The sequence below is a fragment of the Myxocyprinus asiaticus genome, chromosome 21, assembly GCF_019703515.2.
Source record: "Myxocyprinus asiaticus isolate MX2 ecotype Aquarium Trade chromosome 21, UBuf_Myxa_2, whole genome shotgun sequence".
NCBI classification, from domain to species: domain Eukaryota; kingdom Metazoa; phylum Chordata; class Actinopteri; order Cypriniformes; family Catostomidae; genus Myxocyprinus; species Myxocyprinus asiaticus.
The window spans coordinates 46,303,150-46,319,815 of NC_059364.1; the positions used below are offsets into that span (position 1 = coordinate 46,303,150).

The 16,666-nt window shown below is 37.2% G+C and overlaps 1 protein-coding gene across 7 annotated transcripts in view; it reads left to right on the forward strand.

Annotated features, from left to right (window-relative positions):
- The window catches only part of LOC127411739 (glutamate--cysteine ligase catalytic subunit-like), a 63,597-nt gene extending 59,335 nt beyond the window's left edge, over positions 1–4,262 (forward strand). For 3 of the 7 annotated variants that reach the window (XM_051647467.1, XM_051647465.1, XM_051647468.1), the window contains one exon: positions 3,028–4,261. In XM_051647467.1, the coding sequence (XP_051503427.1) occupies positions 3,028–3,251 (224 nt within the window). In that variant the 3' untranslated portion in view covers positions 3,252–4,261. Of the gene's footprint in view, positions 1–2,216; positions 2,327–3,027 lie in introns of all 7 variants that reach the window. The other 4 variants (XM_051647470.1, XM_051647469.1, XM_051647464.1 and 1 more) reach the window with 3 other exon arrangements.
- Positions 4,263–16,666: the final 12,404 nt, after the last annotated feature.

Here is a 16,666-nt window from a genome sequence, read left to right on the forward strand (position 1 = left end):
TTAACCATTCCACAAATTTAATATTAGCAAACTATAGTTTGGCAAGTCGTTTAGGACATCTACTTTGTGCATGATATAAGTAATTTTTCCAACAACTGTTTACAGACAGATTGTTTCACTTTTAATTGACTGTATCACAATTCCAGTGGGTCAGAAGTTTACATACACTAAGTTAACTGTGCCTTTAAGCAGCTTGGAAAATTCCAGAAAATTATGTCAAGCCTTTAGGAAATTAGCCAGTTAGCTTCTGATAAGATATGTACTGAATTGGAGGTGTACCTGTGAATGTATTTTAAGGCCTACCTTCAAACTCGGTGCCTCTTTGCTTGACATCATTGGAAAATCAAAAGAAACCAGCAAAGACCTCAGAAAGATAATTGTGGACCTCCAAGTCTGGTTCATCCTTGGAAGCAATTTCCAAGTGCCTGAAGGTACCACGTTCATCTGTACAAATAATAGTACGCAAGTATAAACACCATGGGACCACGCAGCCATCATACCACACAGGAAGGTGACTCATTCTGTCTCCTAGAGATGAATGTAGTTTGGTGCGAAAAGTGCAAATGAATCCCAGAACAACAGCAAAGGACCTTGTGAAGATGCTGGAGAAATTGGGTAGACGAGTATCTATATCCACAGTAAAACGAGTCCTATATCGACATAACCTGAAAGGCTGCTCAGCAAGGAAGAAGCCACTGCTCCAAAACTGCCATAAAGCCAGACTACAGTATGCAAGTGCACATGGGGACAAAGATCTTACTTTTTTTAGAAATGTCCTCTGGTCTGATGAAACAAAAATTTTAACTGTTTGGCCATAATGACCATCGTTATGTTTGGAGGAAAAAGGATGAGGCTTGCAAGCCGAAGAACACCATCCCAACTGTGAAGCATGGGGGTGGCAGCATCATGTTGTGGGGTGCTTTGCTGCATGCGGGGCTGGTGCACTTCACAAAATAGTTGGCATCATGAGGAAGGAAAATTATGTGGATATATTGAAGCAACATCTCAAGACATTAGCCAGGAAGTTGAAGCTCTGTTTCAAATGGGTCTTTCAAATGGACAGTGACCCCAAGCATACCTCCAAAGTTGTGGCAAAATTGCTTAAGGACAACAAAGTCAAGGTATTGAAGTGGCCATCACAAAGCCCTGACCTCAATCTAATAGAAAATTTGTGGGCAGAACTGAAAAAGCGTGTGCGAGCTTGGAGGCCTACAAACCTGACTCATTTACACCAGTTCTGTCTGGAGGAATGGGCCAAAATTCCAGCAACTTATTGTGAGAAGCTTGTGGAAGGCTACCCAAAACATTTGACCCAAGTTAAACAATTTAAAGGCAGTGCTACTAAATACTAACAAAGTGTATGTAAACTTCTGACCCACTGTGAATGTGATGAAAGAAATAAAATCTGAAATAAATAATTCTCTCTACTATTATTCTGACATTTCACATTCTTAAAATAGTGATCCTAACTGAATGTCAGGAATTGTGAAAAACCGAGTTTAAATGAATTTGGTTAAGGTGTATGTAAACTTCTAACTTCTACTGTACAGCAAAATCAGGGTAATGAGCAATTTTACATAAATCGATTTTTTTTTTTTTTTTTTTTTTTTGCTTAAACAGCAAAAAGGTTGTTTACATAGCATTACAAGTTGTCAAGTTAAGCATAATTGGTGTAAGATCATGCATTTCACCAGATTTTTAATGAGGAACGTATTAAAAACTACTGTGACACACAAAGGTTTGTTTGCCAAAATAAAGACGTTCAAGATTACATAAATTTAATTATGTTAAAAGTGTCCCTGCATGGCATTCTACATTAAATGTTTTAAAGTAATTTAGGTAGATGATGTTTATTTGTATTTATAAAGCAATTTTAATGTGATATATATATATATATATATATATGTATGTATATATATATATATATATATATATATATATGTATATATATATGTATGTATATATATATATATATATATATATATATATATATGTGTGTGTGTGTGCGTGTGTTTTATAATCAAATATATACAAGAATCTGTTATACATGATTTTGAGATTGTGTAGGTTTTTTTGAATATGGACATACTGTATTAATTTTTATTTATTCAGGTCTTAAAAATGTCATAAAGGTATAGTTTACGCAAAAATTACAATTCTCTCATCATTTACTCATCCTTATGCCGTCTCAAACTCATATGACTTTTGTTCTGCAGAACACAAAGGAAGATATTTTGATGGAGATATGATGCAAATATATCCATACAATGCAAGCCAGTGGGGTCCAAAACTTCCAAGCTCCAAAACTGACAAAGGCAGCATAAAGGTAATCCATAAGACTCCAGTGGTTTAATCCATGTCTTCTGAAGCGATATGATCGGTTTGGGCTGAGTACCAGACCAAAATGTAACTGCTTGTGTGGATTACTTTTATGATTTTTTTTTTTTTTTTTTTTTTTTTTTTTGAGCTAGAAAGTGTTGGTCCCCATTGAGACTTGCATTGTATGGATACTGAATGCTGCTTAAATTAAATTGTTAAACCAATTCAAATGAAAAAAATTTATAAAAAAAAATTATTAAGAGACTGCTTTTGTTTTGTAAATAATTTCAAGCCTTAGGTGTGGTATCTATTTTGGTTTCAATAATCTTACATTTCTTTAGAGTATATATTTTAAGGTTTGAACATCTCCCTTTGATTTGCATTGATAAAATGTTCAACATGCCAAATCTAACTGTTGTGCAAAGCCTACAGAAAACGGGATGTGGGATTTCAATATTCTTTTGCTGTGTTGTTCATACACTGGTATTTTCCTTTGGTAAATGCAAATCTACTGCATTATGAAATGCAGTTGCTTTTTAAAAGTGATCTCCCTCCATTGACAGCTTTTAAGAATTGCATACTTCATCCCCCTATGTATATTACAGTATGAATAATTTTATACAATGACGCATCACATTCAGTTTTTGATTCTGTATTGTATGCATTTCTTTTCCTTTATATTTTGACTAATTTCTCTTTTTCTCTCAGGTGAGCTGATGACTATGGCTAAGTGGATGAGGGAGTTTGTCGCCAAGCATCCTCAGTACAAGCAGGACAGTGTCATTACAGACAAAATAAATTACGAACTGCTGCACAAGTGCGACAGAATCGCAAAGGGTGAAGAGAAATGTCCGGAACTGATCGGAGAGCCAGTTAACGGGAAAATGAAGCCCACTCAGAAAATGTACTGTCATATGAGAACCTTTGCATGAGAACGGAAGACCAAGTATGTAACAAGAAGTGGTCCAGAAAAAAGAAATGAATTTAAAGAGAATATTTAAAATGGCATGTGCTGATTGCCGAGGCCATCCAAATATTTGTTGAATTTGTAAATATCAGATTTTTATGATTCGCAAATTATTTTAATAGCTTCAGAAGATCCATGATGTAATTGCAGTTGAATATGTACATATTTCACGCAGCTCTCGGTTTGTATGAGATTATGTAAATGTAGCTAACAATAAATTGTACATTTAGTAAGATTTGCGTTGTTGAAATGTATTGTAAATACTGTACTTCATCAGGCATTAACAAGTGTACTTTATTTTTTATAATGGACAAAACCATTGACTTGCATAACAGATTATTATCCCTGTTAGAGGTTTAAGTAATATTTTACCAAGATTGAATTTAAGATGCACAGATTTAGCACGGAAACTGATTTCTTGATGGAAGTCCATGTGCAGCACTGACTAAAACTCATGTAGTACTTTATATGGAAAACTCTAGAAAACAATAGTGGTGTGTTTCTAACAAGTCAAGATATAATATTTAAAGCCCATTTAATTTATACTATATTGATTCTTACAGTCAACTAGTTTACATTACAGAGGTAAATTTAAGTCCACCACTAGAGGGTGCAGAGGGCCTTTTGTTTTTTATTACAATACTGAAAAGATGAATTAGATAAATATGAAGAATTGGATTAAGAATTAAGAATTGGACTTTGTAAGTTTTAATGTCTGAATATGGCTTGAAATAAAGTAATTCCTGTACATTTTATTTGAACTTACTGAGTGGCTCATATACATTGACCAACAATGCCTTTTAGACCACTAAAATCATTTGAGCTAGTAATAATGAAATCAGTTGAAACAGTTCTTTAAATTGTAGTTACATAGCTTGTTTGTTCTTTAAAATTGAATTATTTGATCAATATCAGATTAGGGACTGTCCCTGTCGGTGAGCTATCGGTTTCACACATGCTTTATTGACTATTTACTGTGTAAAGCATTTTGCTCAGCATTTTTTACTTTGTGTATTTGACTGGATTTTGACTCATCCCTCGTTTTCTTAAAAATAAAAAAAGCAAATGTAAAAAAAATAAAAAATGTACAACAGGTAATCAACTTTGACACACATGCTGTCAATTGAGCTTAACTTGTATAGAACCAGAATATTTAAAAATGGCGTAATTGTTTTCAAACAATATTTGAGTCTATTTTTAAGATTTATGCATTTGTGAACAATCTTTAAATAATCTACATACTTGCAAATTAAGGATAGAAACTATATTTTAAAGGACTTAGCTCTCCCAAAAAAGAAAAAGATCTGCTAATTTACCCTCATGCCATCCCAGATGTGTATGACTTTCTTCTGTAGAACACAAATGAAGATTTTTAGAATATATCAGATCTGTAGGTCCTCACAATGCAAGTGAATGGTGACCAAAACTTTGAAGCTCCAAATGCACATAAAGGCAGCATTAAAGTGAGACTCCAGTGTTTACTTCATGTCTTCTGAAGCGATCCAGTTGGTTTTGAGTGAGAACTGACCAAAATGTAACACTTTTCACTATAAACCAGCAGTCTCCTTGGCAATCATGATTTCAAGATCGATTACTTGAAATCTTCCTAGCGCTCTGCGCATAGAGACTGCAATGGCAAGATGTACAGTAAAAAAAATAAATAAATAAAAAACTAGTTACATTTTGTTCTGTTCCCAAAACCATTTAGATTGCTTTAGAAGATATGGATTAAACCACTGGAGTCAAAAGGATTACTTTTATGCTGACTTTATTTGCTTAGAGCTTCAAAGTTTTGGTCACCATTCACTTGAATTATATATGGACCTACAGTGCTGAAATATTCTTCTGCAGAAGAAATAAAGTCATTAACATCTGGGATTGCATGAGGGTGAGTAAATGATGAGAGAATTTACATTTGTTGGGTGAACTATTCCTTTAAATCAGTTCTAAAGATAACTGATGTGGGTAGGGGTGAATATTAATAATAAAATAATAATTATTTGCCAAAAGCTTTCCAAAAAACGTACATGGTTGTTATATGGGCCACACGAACACATTGGGAGCAGTTTGTTACACCTGCGATTGCTGCCCTCAATATGGGCCCTGTGATAAGAGAAGATGGACTCTGCATCAGAGCCGCGCTGTGATCGCTGTGACGAAAGATATGTAAATAAATCACCAGATATTTAAAAGTTAAATGTAAAGCTACAACTCCTGATTTTTAAACATGTTCAACTAAATAAAAAGTTCCGGGAAAAGTATTACGTCTCTGAAATGTCCATGCCAGTAAAATCAGAGGGGGACGCATTGTGCTCGAGACTTTGCCCTGAAGCGGCAGTATAACGAGACTTCTGTGATCAGTTTAAGGTGGACTACAGACACTTACGACGCTCTCTAGTTCATGTGTTGTTTGCTTTCTTTCCCACTGATCCACGAAGAGTCCACGCCAACAACATCAGCATTGGACTGTGCGCTGTAGAATATATATATATATATATATATATATATATATATATATATATATATATATATATATATATATATATATATATATGAAGTACCTGTAATATTGAGGTAAGACGCGTAGGAATAGTCTTTGCAGTTCTTGACAATTTAATTCACTGACGCAAAATAGATGTGAGTGAAACTGACCTCTGAAATGAGGATGAGACTCGTGGCGTGTCAAGCATCATATTGTATTATGAAAGTGTTTTGGCTTGGTTTTGATGCTGTCACGTGAAGCCGTTCATTGGTTGTTTTTTAAGAAGAAAAACAAAGTCGAACTTGTTTATCACTGCATGCGGGTTTATTGACAAGACAGATTACTGCTGTTTGTGAATTGGTCTGTTGTATAAAGCCAACATGATGTGACTGCAGTATGACATTCGATATATCTAAAAAAATAAAATAAAAAAAATCTGATATTTTGTATTATTATTATTATTATACATGTAGTTTTATGACCCCATATTAACTGAGAGGCTACTTAGAATACTTCGAATAATCTGTCACACTGCAGGACTATTTAAGTAAACTGCAGTAAAGGTGATATAAAATGGTTGAAAATGTAGCCCTTGCCTTGACATTAATGGTTCAGTGATGTGACATTCTTTTCTTTTCTTTTATTTATTTATTTGTCTGGATCTATTGTTATTAAAAGATACATTAAACATGCAATTCATACAAAAATCACTTGCATATGTTGGATATATTTAAAGGTGCACTCAGTAAGTGTCTTTGTGTCATTTTGGACTTACACTGACACCTAGCGGTGTGGAAGCAGCATAATTTAAAATCAATAGTTTTTTTCAGTTTCAGATGACATTGTAGAAATGCATTATTCACAGTCAGCCATGATTACTGTAATAAATGTGTGAAAGTGTCAAATAACAGGACGGTTACTGAGATTAAGTGAGTAGTATTCGGCTGGTCATGTGATTCTAACATGGCAGCTCCCCATGCGTGGACCCTCTCCATGTAGAATAAAAAAGCTTTTATAAGGTTACTGATATGACTGGAGTCTTCATTTTAATATGATTGGTCATGATTTCCTAAATGTATTGCAAAATTAAAATTTATGTCTTTAGGAGTTCAACTTTTTTAATGAGGTGCACCTTTAAAATTAGCCTACTGAGTTCAGTCATTTGAATATTGTTTTTCTTCAAGTGGTGTATCCATCTGAACTTGTGGATCTTTCTCTGCTGGATCATGGGTAATATAGTTGGTTACCAGAAATTCCACTATCAAACATGTTTTTTAACCAATGAAGTTGAAATAATGCAGACTGATGACTTTAACTGAAGCATATTCCATCGATGAACAACCATAGAGTTTATGGTAGGTCTGTATTTTAAATGTTTATAAGTTATTATTGAAAATCAATTAGTCTATGGAAAAAATGAATGGGATTTTTACTTCCGGAACCAGACTGTTGTGCTTTGTTCATAAAACAGTAAGTGAGTAATTCCCGGATGACCTACTATTTCCAGCGAGATTTTGAAGTATGGATCAACTGGACACCTTACTATCCCATAATCCCTCGGGAGCCGAGATGATGTCACATTCAAAACGCTGGATTTAAAAGAACGGCATTGAACCACAAGCTGGAGGACTCTTTTCAACTGTAAGTGGTATACAGTATACGAAGAAAGTTGTTCCTTGTGTTGTGACAGTGTGTTTCACTGTACCCTTCTGCATATCGCGGCACCATTTCACGGCCCCTATCAGCTTCTGCATATCGCGGCACCATTTCACGGCCCCTATCAGCTTATTGCGGCCCCCTTCATCATATCGTGGCCCACTTTGGCATACCCCACCTGGAAATGTCCCGGTTCTCCATAAGCCCAGTCCACCTCTGTCCCCGAATGAAGTACGTCGGAAATCTATTCATGCAACTCTCATGCATACCTAAATAATGTTATGTTTTACTGGCCGAGAAGTGGGTCCTTCATCAAAAACAGTACATACTCTGAGAGTATGTGATTTTAGATGCAGCGTGTGTGTGAAGTTTAAAAAAAAATATCACATTGGCATTTTTGTTCAGGTCATGTGGAGTAGCCATGAGAAAACGTCTTAATATTCTTGACTCAAAAATTAATAATATTTGTAAAAAATACATTTTTTACCTTGAAATATATGTTGGAAAACTTTTTCAAAGTTGATTGTTTTGTACAGTCTTATGTATTCAAGGAAGGTGGAAGGAAATTATGTTAACCTTTTACTTGCTGGTTACACCACATGACGTTTTGATATGAAAAATTGCATCTTCCTTTGGGATTTGTGGTCATTTTTGACCGGAAGGTTTAGATGTGTAACATCTTTTTTGATGATGATAATGAGTTTTTTCTTCCCTGAAGTAAGAACAATAAAATTATGCATTTCTTTTGGGATTTTATGCTATTTTTATCTTATTTACATATATATTTCTAAATGTTACCATTAATTTGCATATATAAAAACATATATACATAAAACATAATATATACATTTTTGGAAAAAAACAATCAGAACCTACAATTCTATAAATTGAAACATGAAGAAAATTGGAGGCAGATTGCTGCCATCTGGTGAACAAAATATAAACATGACTTGAAAACCATGTCATGCCAGTAACAGCCAGTAGACTACTGTGTAGTCTGATGGCTTGTTGTAACCTAATTTTATATTTTGTCACAAGAAATATATATATATATATATATATATATATATATATATATATATATATATATATATATATATATATATATATATATATATATATATATATATATATGAGAGAGACATAATTAAACTATTATTTGTCAAAGTTTAGGATTTTAAAATTGATTTGAAATGTCAGTTCTTAAAGTTTGTCATTATGCTTGTCATCAAACCTGACCATGGTGTTACAAATAGAAGACACAGAATAAGCATTTTTCTACCAATAAATTATTTAAAACATAAAAATGTAATAACTCAATGTAAATGCATAATAATGTCAAGAAATTGAACATCAAGAAACAGAAATGATCTGCAAAATTCTGAAAATTCAATTAGAGTATAAAACAGGAGAATCAGAGTAAACATTTTGCAATTTTAAACTTTCTATAGTAAAAATGTGTTTTGAATGCGTGTTCGTGTGTGTCTCAGATTGCTGTCAACAGATGACAGCAGCCATATCACCCTGCAGCTCTTGCCTGGTTGCTCACTAAAGCTAAGCAGGGTTGAGCCTGGCCAGTACCTGGATGGGAGACCTCATGGGGAAAACTAAGGTTGCTGCTGCAAGAGGTATTAGGGAGGGCAGCAGGGGGTGCTCACCCTGTGGTCTGTGTGAGTCCTAATGCCCCAGTATAGTGATGGGGACACTGTACTGTGTAAAAAAATAAATAAAAAGGCACTGCCTGTATGAGATGTTAAACTGAGTTCCTAAATCTCTGTGGTCATTAAAAATTCCAGGGCACTTCTTGTAAAGAGCAGTGGTGTACCCCAGTGTCTTGGCCAAATTCCTGTCATTGGTCCTTATCTATCATGGCCTCTTAATAATCCCCATCCTTGAATTGGCTACATTGCTGTACTCTCATCAATAGGTGGTGAGTGTATTAGTACACTATGGCTGCTGTTGCATTATCCAGGTGAATGCTGCACTCTGGTGGTGGTTGAGGAGATTCCCCCATACTATGTTAAGCACTTTGAGTGCCTAGAAAAGTGCTATTTAAATGTAAGGAATTATTATTATTATTAATGCCAACAATGACCAAAAGATGGATGTAGAGCTTGTAGGAAATTCAGAAGTGCAGACCAGGAGGTTCGGGTACGTCTTTAGCAGAATTCTTTCCACAGTTCCCCCTTTGAAAGTTCTAATAACTCTTATAACAAGTAAATTTAAACTATATACAAAAAGCTATATACAACATTTCTAAAAATCTATGGGTAATCATTTTTTTGTTGTTGTTATTGAGACAGTGACTACTTCTTTATGAGATGAGGTTGTAACTTGCCATATGAAACACTTGATAACATGAAAGCTAGCATAGGACAGAAATAGAAATGTCCAAAGCCACTGTGGTGCTTATAATTGTTACTAATATAATCCAGTAGTACATGGTGAATTGTTCCAAATTTAGTTGTCAGGTCAGCTGGACTGTCGGTGCGTGCTCCATTCTGTGTCTTGGCCAAGGGTGTCCATATAGGCAAGAGGAGGTTGCAGAGATGAGTTCTGCCCTGACCTGTACCGGTATTTGTAACACAAAAAGAAAAAACAAAACTGCAACGGAACAGTATTTACATCTTAAAATTGATATTTCAAGTCTTTGTGATCATATAGTTTCTCTTAATTTTTATGTTTTAAGTCTTTGTGATTGTATGGTTTCTTATTAGACCTATTGTTCCCTATTCTGTAGTTTATGACACCTATGGACCAGTAAGGTGGGGGTAAGCTACTGAAGGGAAAAAGCCTATGAGGGAGTCTTCACCACAGGGTTGGCCCCTGAGGCCTATTGCACTTCAGTTCTTCCCTGGGCTCCTTGCTGGTCCGTGCATCCTAATTTATCTCTGTGGGTGATAGAACAACTTTACAATGAGAGACATGAGTCCAGGTCTTTTTTCATTGGCATAATACTGCAGCATCTGTGACTAATAACACCTGATATGGTCCCTGCCACCTGCGGTCTAAGGGTTTGCTCTTAAATGACCATATCATTACCCATTGTCCTGGAATGATAGCATGTCCACCCTCATGTGGAGGTTGCCAACAAGCAGCTACTCTGTCTTTAGCCTTCTGCACGGCTTGAGTGAGATTTTCACAGTAAGATATCAGGGCATCTGAAGCAAGGTGTACATTGGCACTTCTAAGGTCAATGGTTCCTGGCATAGACATGGGGCATCCTGTGATGATTTCGTGTGGACTGAGTCCAAAAGACCAGTTTGGGGATGCTCTTCTGCTACATAATACTGCTGGCAGGGCTTCAAACCATGGTATGCCTTCCTGATGCATTTTACTTAGTCTTTTCTTGATTATCCTGTTTGCCCATTCTACCTGACCTGAGGCTTGCGGCCTGTATGGACAGTGAAGGTTCCACTTAATTTTAAGCATCCTTGCAACTTCCTGTAAAGTGTGTGCCCTGATCCGAATCAATTGAATCAGGCAAGCCCCATCTAGGAATGAAGTCACTGACCAGACACTTAGCTGTATGTGTGGCAGTGGCTCGCCCTGTAGGATAAGCTTCTATCCATCTTGAGAATTTGTTTACAACAACTAAGACATCACTCTTTCCTCTACATGGAGGCAATGAGATGTAGTCTACCAGTAGATATCGGAAAGGCCCCGGTGGGGCTGGGGTGTGTACTGCTGTTGCTGGAGTGTCATTATTCTGTTGGCATGTGACACACCGTTTGGCAGTTTCTGTCGCTATAGCTCTGAACCCAGGATTCCACCATTGATTTGAGAAACGGTTAGTCATTGCTGCTCGGTTAATGTGACCTAAGTTATGAAGCTGCTGGCCAGATATGGTAGTAGTGACTCAGGTGCAACATACTTTCCTCCTTTGGTCCAACAGCCAGATGAATCAGTTACAGCTCCCTTATCTAACCATGTCCAAGCCTCATACAGGGGAACATCTCTGTAGAGATCAATAAGAGAGTCTGGAGGCACAATGACACTAGGTGTTGTCATGCCAGCACACACCTGGACAGTTGTGTATAAGCAGGCTTGTTTAGCTGCAGTGTCAGCAAGAGCATTACCTTGAGCTTCTGCAGTGTTAGCTGTAAGATGTGCTTTCACTTTTATAACTGCCTAGCTATTTGGGAAGAGTCATAGCAAACATTTGGTCTTTGACCAGTTTTGCATGTTTGATAGGAGACCCAGAAGATGTTAAAAATGTATGACTCTGCCAAATAACGCCAAAATCATGAACTACCCCAAAAGCATATCTGGAGTCTGTATAGATGTTAGCAGTTGATCCTGAAGCCAGGGTGCAAGCTCTAGTTAATGCTAACAGTTCTGCTGCTTGTGCTGAGAAGTGAACCGGCAGGTGACCAGAAGCTATTACATCAGACAAAGAAGCAACTGCATATCCTGCTCATCTGTTACCTTCAATAACTTAAGCAGAGCCATCAACAAACAATTCAAAATCAGCATTGCTCAATGGAGTTTCCGCAATTGTACTTGGAGATGTGTGGGTCAGCATAACACAGTCATGAGTCACTTCATCTCCAGCCTCTAAAGAAACCTCAGTCATTGCAGACATCATACAAGAGGATGGGTTAGTGACTGGGCACGTTGCAAAACAACATTCGGGGCTCTGAGTTTCGATAACCAATTTCCCCAATGGGAGGAGGTGACAGAGGTAAATTTAGCTTGATTCATTAGTGCAGATACAGCATGTGGGCACCTGACTGTTATTGTTTGCCCTAACACTACACCAGAGCAGGCTTGAAGAGCCAGGTGAACTGCTTGCACTGCTCTGAGGCATGGGCCCATGCCTTGAGCAACCGTGTCTAGCTTACCAGAGTAGTAGTGAACTGAACACAAAATACCACCATGATCCTGCATAAGGCTTGCGGTCATGAAGCCTAAATGTTCATGTACATATAACACAAAAGGACTCTCAGACTGTGCAATACCTAATGCTGGTGCTTGACTTAAAGCTTCTTTCAAAGTGTTTGCCTTGAGAAAATGCCTTGAGCTGTTGCTTTTCAAGACATATACCATCAGAATCTTTAACTGGGCCTTTCAACAAATCATAGAGTGGTTGAGCAAGTAAAGCATAATCTTCAATCCATGGCCTGCAAAATCCTGCCCTATCCAGATTTATGGATCTAACTCCTGCCCCAATGGTTTGCCCTAGGAAAGTAACCTGTTTTTTCTGTGCTTTGTGTAGGTTGCCTCTGTGTCCTTTTTTATGTAGATAGTCCAACAGAGCTGATACTTCGTTTTGTGTACCTCTTCATCTGATGATGCAATTAAGATATCATCAGCATACTGAATGACAGTAGACTGTTTGACAGGACACTCTGGGTCAGCTAGGTAACGCCTGACTGCCTGATGATATATAGTTGGGGAATTTTGAAATCCCTGTGGTAGCCGTGTCCACTGATATTGCTCATAGTCAACTGTGAAGCTAACCAGGGTTGACTATCCTTGTGTAGACGTACAGAGAAAAAGCCATTGGACATATCAATTACAGAGAATACTTTGCAATCTAGAGGCAAGCCATTACAAATTGTTGAAGGATCTGCAACTAAAGGAGCAATCTTGTTTATGTGTTTGATAGTTGCTCTGTAGTCAACTGTGAGTCACCATGTTCCATTAGCTTTTTTTGATCGGCCATATTGGAGCGTTACATTGGCTATTGGTCTTAATTATATCTCCTTGGGCCAGCAATTTTTCTATGATAGATTTGACTCCTTGCACAGCTTCTTTACTCAATGGATATTGCTTGGTGGCAGGAGGTGGTGTTCTTGTGAGCCAAACAGGTTCTACTGAAGTCAGGAACCCACAATCATCCTTATCTCTAGCCCATATAGGATGGTCTTGCAAATGTGTATAGTCAAGGGTCAATACACTGTCCGTAGAAACCTGTGCTGAAGCTGTTTTGATTGTGGCAGACTCTGAAGACATGTCTAATGTTAGATGCGCTTGTCTTAGCAGATCCATTCCCAATATAGCACCAGTATTCAAATGAACACACAACAGAGGTATAGTTAATACCTTGGGGCCTAGCTGAACTTCAATGGGGGAAGTTTTATACAAAACTGAATCTTGGCCCACAACACCATTTAAAGACAGCTTGGTTTTCTGGTAGGAAATACTTAAACTTTTAGCCAATGTGAGTGGAATCACTGTAATTTCTGCACCTGTGTCTAACAAAAAATCAACCTCCTTTTGTTTTATGGTACCTTTCACAAAAATGATCTTATCATTTCTGTAGATTACAGGGGAAAGGTATGCACTCACAGCCCCTACAATTAGTTTTTTGTCTGCTCTTTCTCTTCCTGTTGTGCTCTCTGCAGTGCCTGAGCAAGCTGCCCTAGGGTTTCTGTAGACAAATTAGGTGTTACTTCAGGGTTGTAAGCAAGCTGGGTAGGATAAGAGTTGTGTTGTGCATTGCTCCTGATATCTAATTGCTTCTTTCTACACTCCTTCCCCTGTTTTTCCACAGTAGTTACATTTTCCCTCTCTCCTAGGAAATTTGTGTTCTTGTCTCTTTTCTATGTGAGAGTTATTCAGTGAAGCTGCTGCAACTTTCACCTTTGCCTTAACATCAGAGTCTCTTTCCCAAGTCGCCAACCTGCTCAAGTTGTTTCGCAGAGTTTCGTTAGACCATGTCAAATCTAAGAAAGGCAGTGCATTTCTGTATTCTACTGAAAGGCCATCAAACCATGTATGGACCAGTGGTCCCTTATCATCTAATACACTCTCAGGGTTATTGGCTATTCCACTGTATGCAACAGCTGATTGACAAAATCTTTCTGTATATTCACTCACAGATTCTTCCTTTTTTTGCACACAACTAGTGACTCTGGACCAATCAACCTTTGGTCCTATGATTGGCACTCCCTCTCTTAAGTCATCTCTGCTGGCATGCTTGAACTCAGAAGTATCAACAGCAGTTTCAAAACCATGGAACTCAGATTCAGTTAAAATCTGTGACATAAGCTGTGTGATCTCAATTAGAGACATGTCGTAGAGTCGCATTTTCTTAGCTAATGTTCTCCTAAACTCAGAAAAGTTAGCACACGCTGATGGCAAATTCTCTTCTATCCCACCCTGAGCTCTTCTCTTTGCTCCACACACTTCAACAGCATTAAATGTTTTATCAATCACTTCAACAGTATTGTTGATAGACAAATCATCACTCTCAGTTCTAAATAGAGACTGTAAATCAGGATGAATCTTTTCTTATTGCACAGATTTTCTCTCATTAACCTTGTTTGAGGATTTGCTGTGGCCCAACTTCTTTGTTAAAGAAGATACTCTGGCTTGCAATATTTTATTTTGCTCTTCCAGCTCTGCAATACGCTGGGTTTGCTCTACAGCTTTAGCTAAGCTGAATTCTCTGTGGCAACAGATAATGCCTTTTGTGTCTTTTTATCTAATACATGCACCTAACACTTTCTTACATTCTTCCACTGTCCATGTCTTCTCTGGATGAATACTGTATTTCGGAGTTAGCTTCTGTCTGATTGATTCTGTTACAGTTGAGTTCATGTGTTCTCCAAGGAAGACTCTGAACTCATCATCCATCCATAAAGGGGTTGCTAGTCCACCTTTTTCAGTTGTAGGAATCAGTCTAGCATTCTTGAAAAAAAAATGTTTGCAGTGTTTTTTCTTTACAAAAGCAATAATGTTTCAACACCTCCCTGACAAACAGAGGATAAACTACTTGTTAACAGAAACAACTGTTAACCTTCCCTGACATAACAGAGGATAACCATATGTACTGGTCTGTAGAGGTTTTTTGGATAGAGTAAAACTCACCAAATTGTTGTTGAGCTGAAAAATGTTCAGGCTGGAGTGATGTTAGGTGAGAAGCTCTATCCTGGTCATGGCACCAAAACTGTAGGAAATTCAGAAGTGCAGACCGGGAGGCTTGGGTACATCTTCAGCAGAATTCTTTATTGAGAACGTGCTGTGTGGCGCTGCAGTCAAGTCCAACTAAGTGAGACTTACATTGTAGTTTTATAGACATTTTGGTGGGTAGTCCTTCAAGTGAAGACAAAGTGCTCAGCTGATGACCTTTAACAAAATATGCAAAGGAAGTAAACAGTTGTAAGAACCCACCCCAGACCCTGGAGTGTTACCAGCCCGTGTGTTTGTGTGTGTGTGTTCTGCATTGTGAGTGTGTTATCGTCTTAGCCCTTCATTTCTGAGTGTGTATGCTTAGCATTGTGGCTGCTTTGTTTTTGTTTTGTTTTTTTGACACCAGTTCATTCTTATGTGTGTGTAAGTGTGAGTGGGTGTGCATGTTTTGCACTGAGAATGTTTTAGAGTCTCACCCTGTAATTTCTGTCAGTTTTTATTGATTGTATTTGACAGATAAAAAACTTTGCTCTTTTTTTTTTTTTTTTGGTCATTCTCGTTCATTTTCAATGGTCGGTCAGTTTTGACTGCGAATACCAAAGGTATTGTATGGTTTTTACGACCACTTAGGCTTATTGAAGTAAGCCTTCATGTTCAGATGGCAAATGGAAAAAAGGTCACCAAGTCTTGTACTGCTCAAGTTTTAAAAATGTATTTCGGTAAAAAACGACCGAATACCATTAAATAAATTATTTTATAAAAAATGCTATAAATATTTTTCAAAAATGTATGAAACCAAATTGGACAAACATTGACAAATAGCTACTTGAGTCTATAATTACCCTTACAAAAAGGGTATCAGATAATAATACAACGATAGTTTGATAAAGTTGTACCTGAGCCATTTTTGTGCCACTGCTTTTGTAAGGAACTCCTGTATTCTTGTAACCTTTCTTGCAAATACACTTCTGCAGCTCTGATGGCAACAACAGTATGACACTTGACAGACTTCCTTTAATAAACATCACTTGTGTGAGGCCTCCTCAAGAAATGTCTCATTACAATCTAATATTCTCTGTGGTTATCAATTCTAGTCATGTTGAAAGAGGGTTTCTGGATTAGAGATTTTCTAAGCACACAATTTGACCTTTCCTGAGCTACAAGTGAGCAATAGAGAGAATTTGACATGATGGATGGTAGTCATTGCTGTATACCCATTATTGCTGTAATCGATAACTGTTCTAGAAGGAATAATAAGGTTATATTCTATTGCCCTTTAAGACAGATATATTCTTCAGGGACTTTCACAGATAGCTTGAATGTAAATGAGCACTCACTCCAGTGAAAACATCACATTTTCATATGATTTCTCTCAAAGGTTG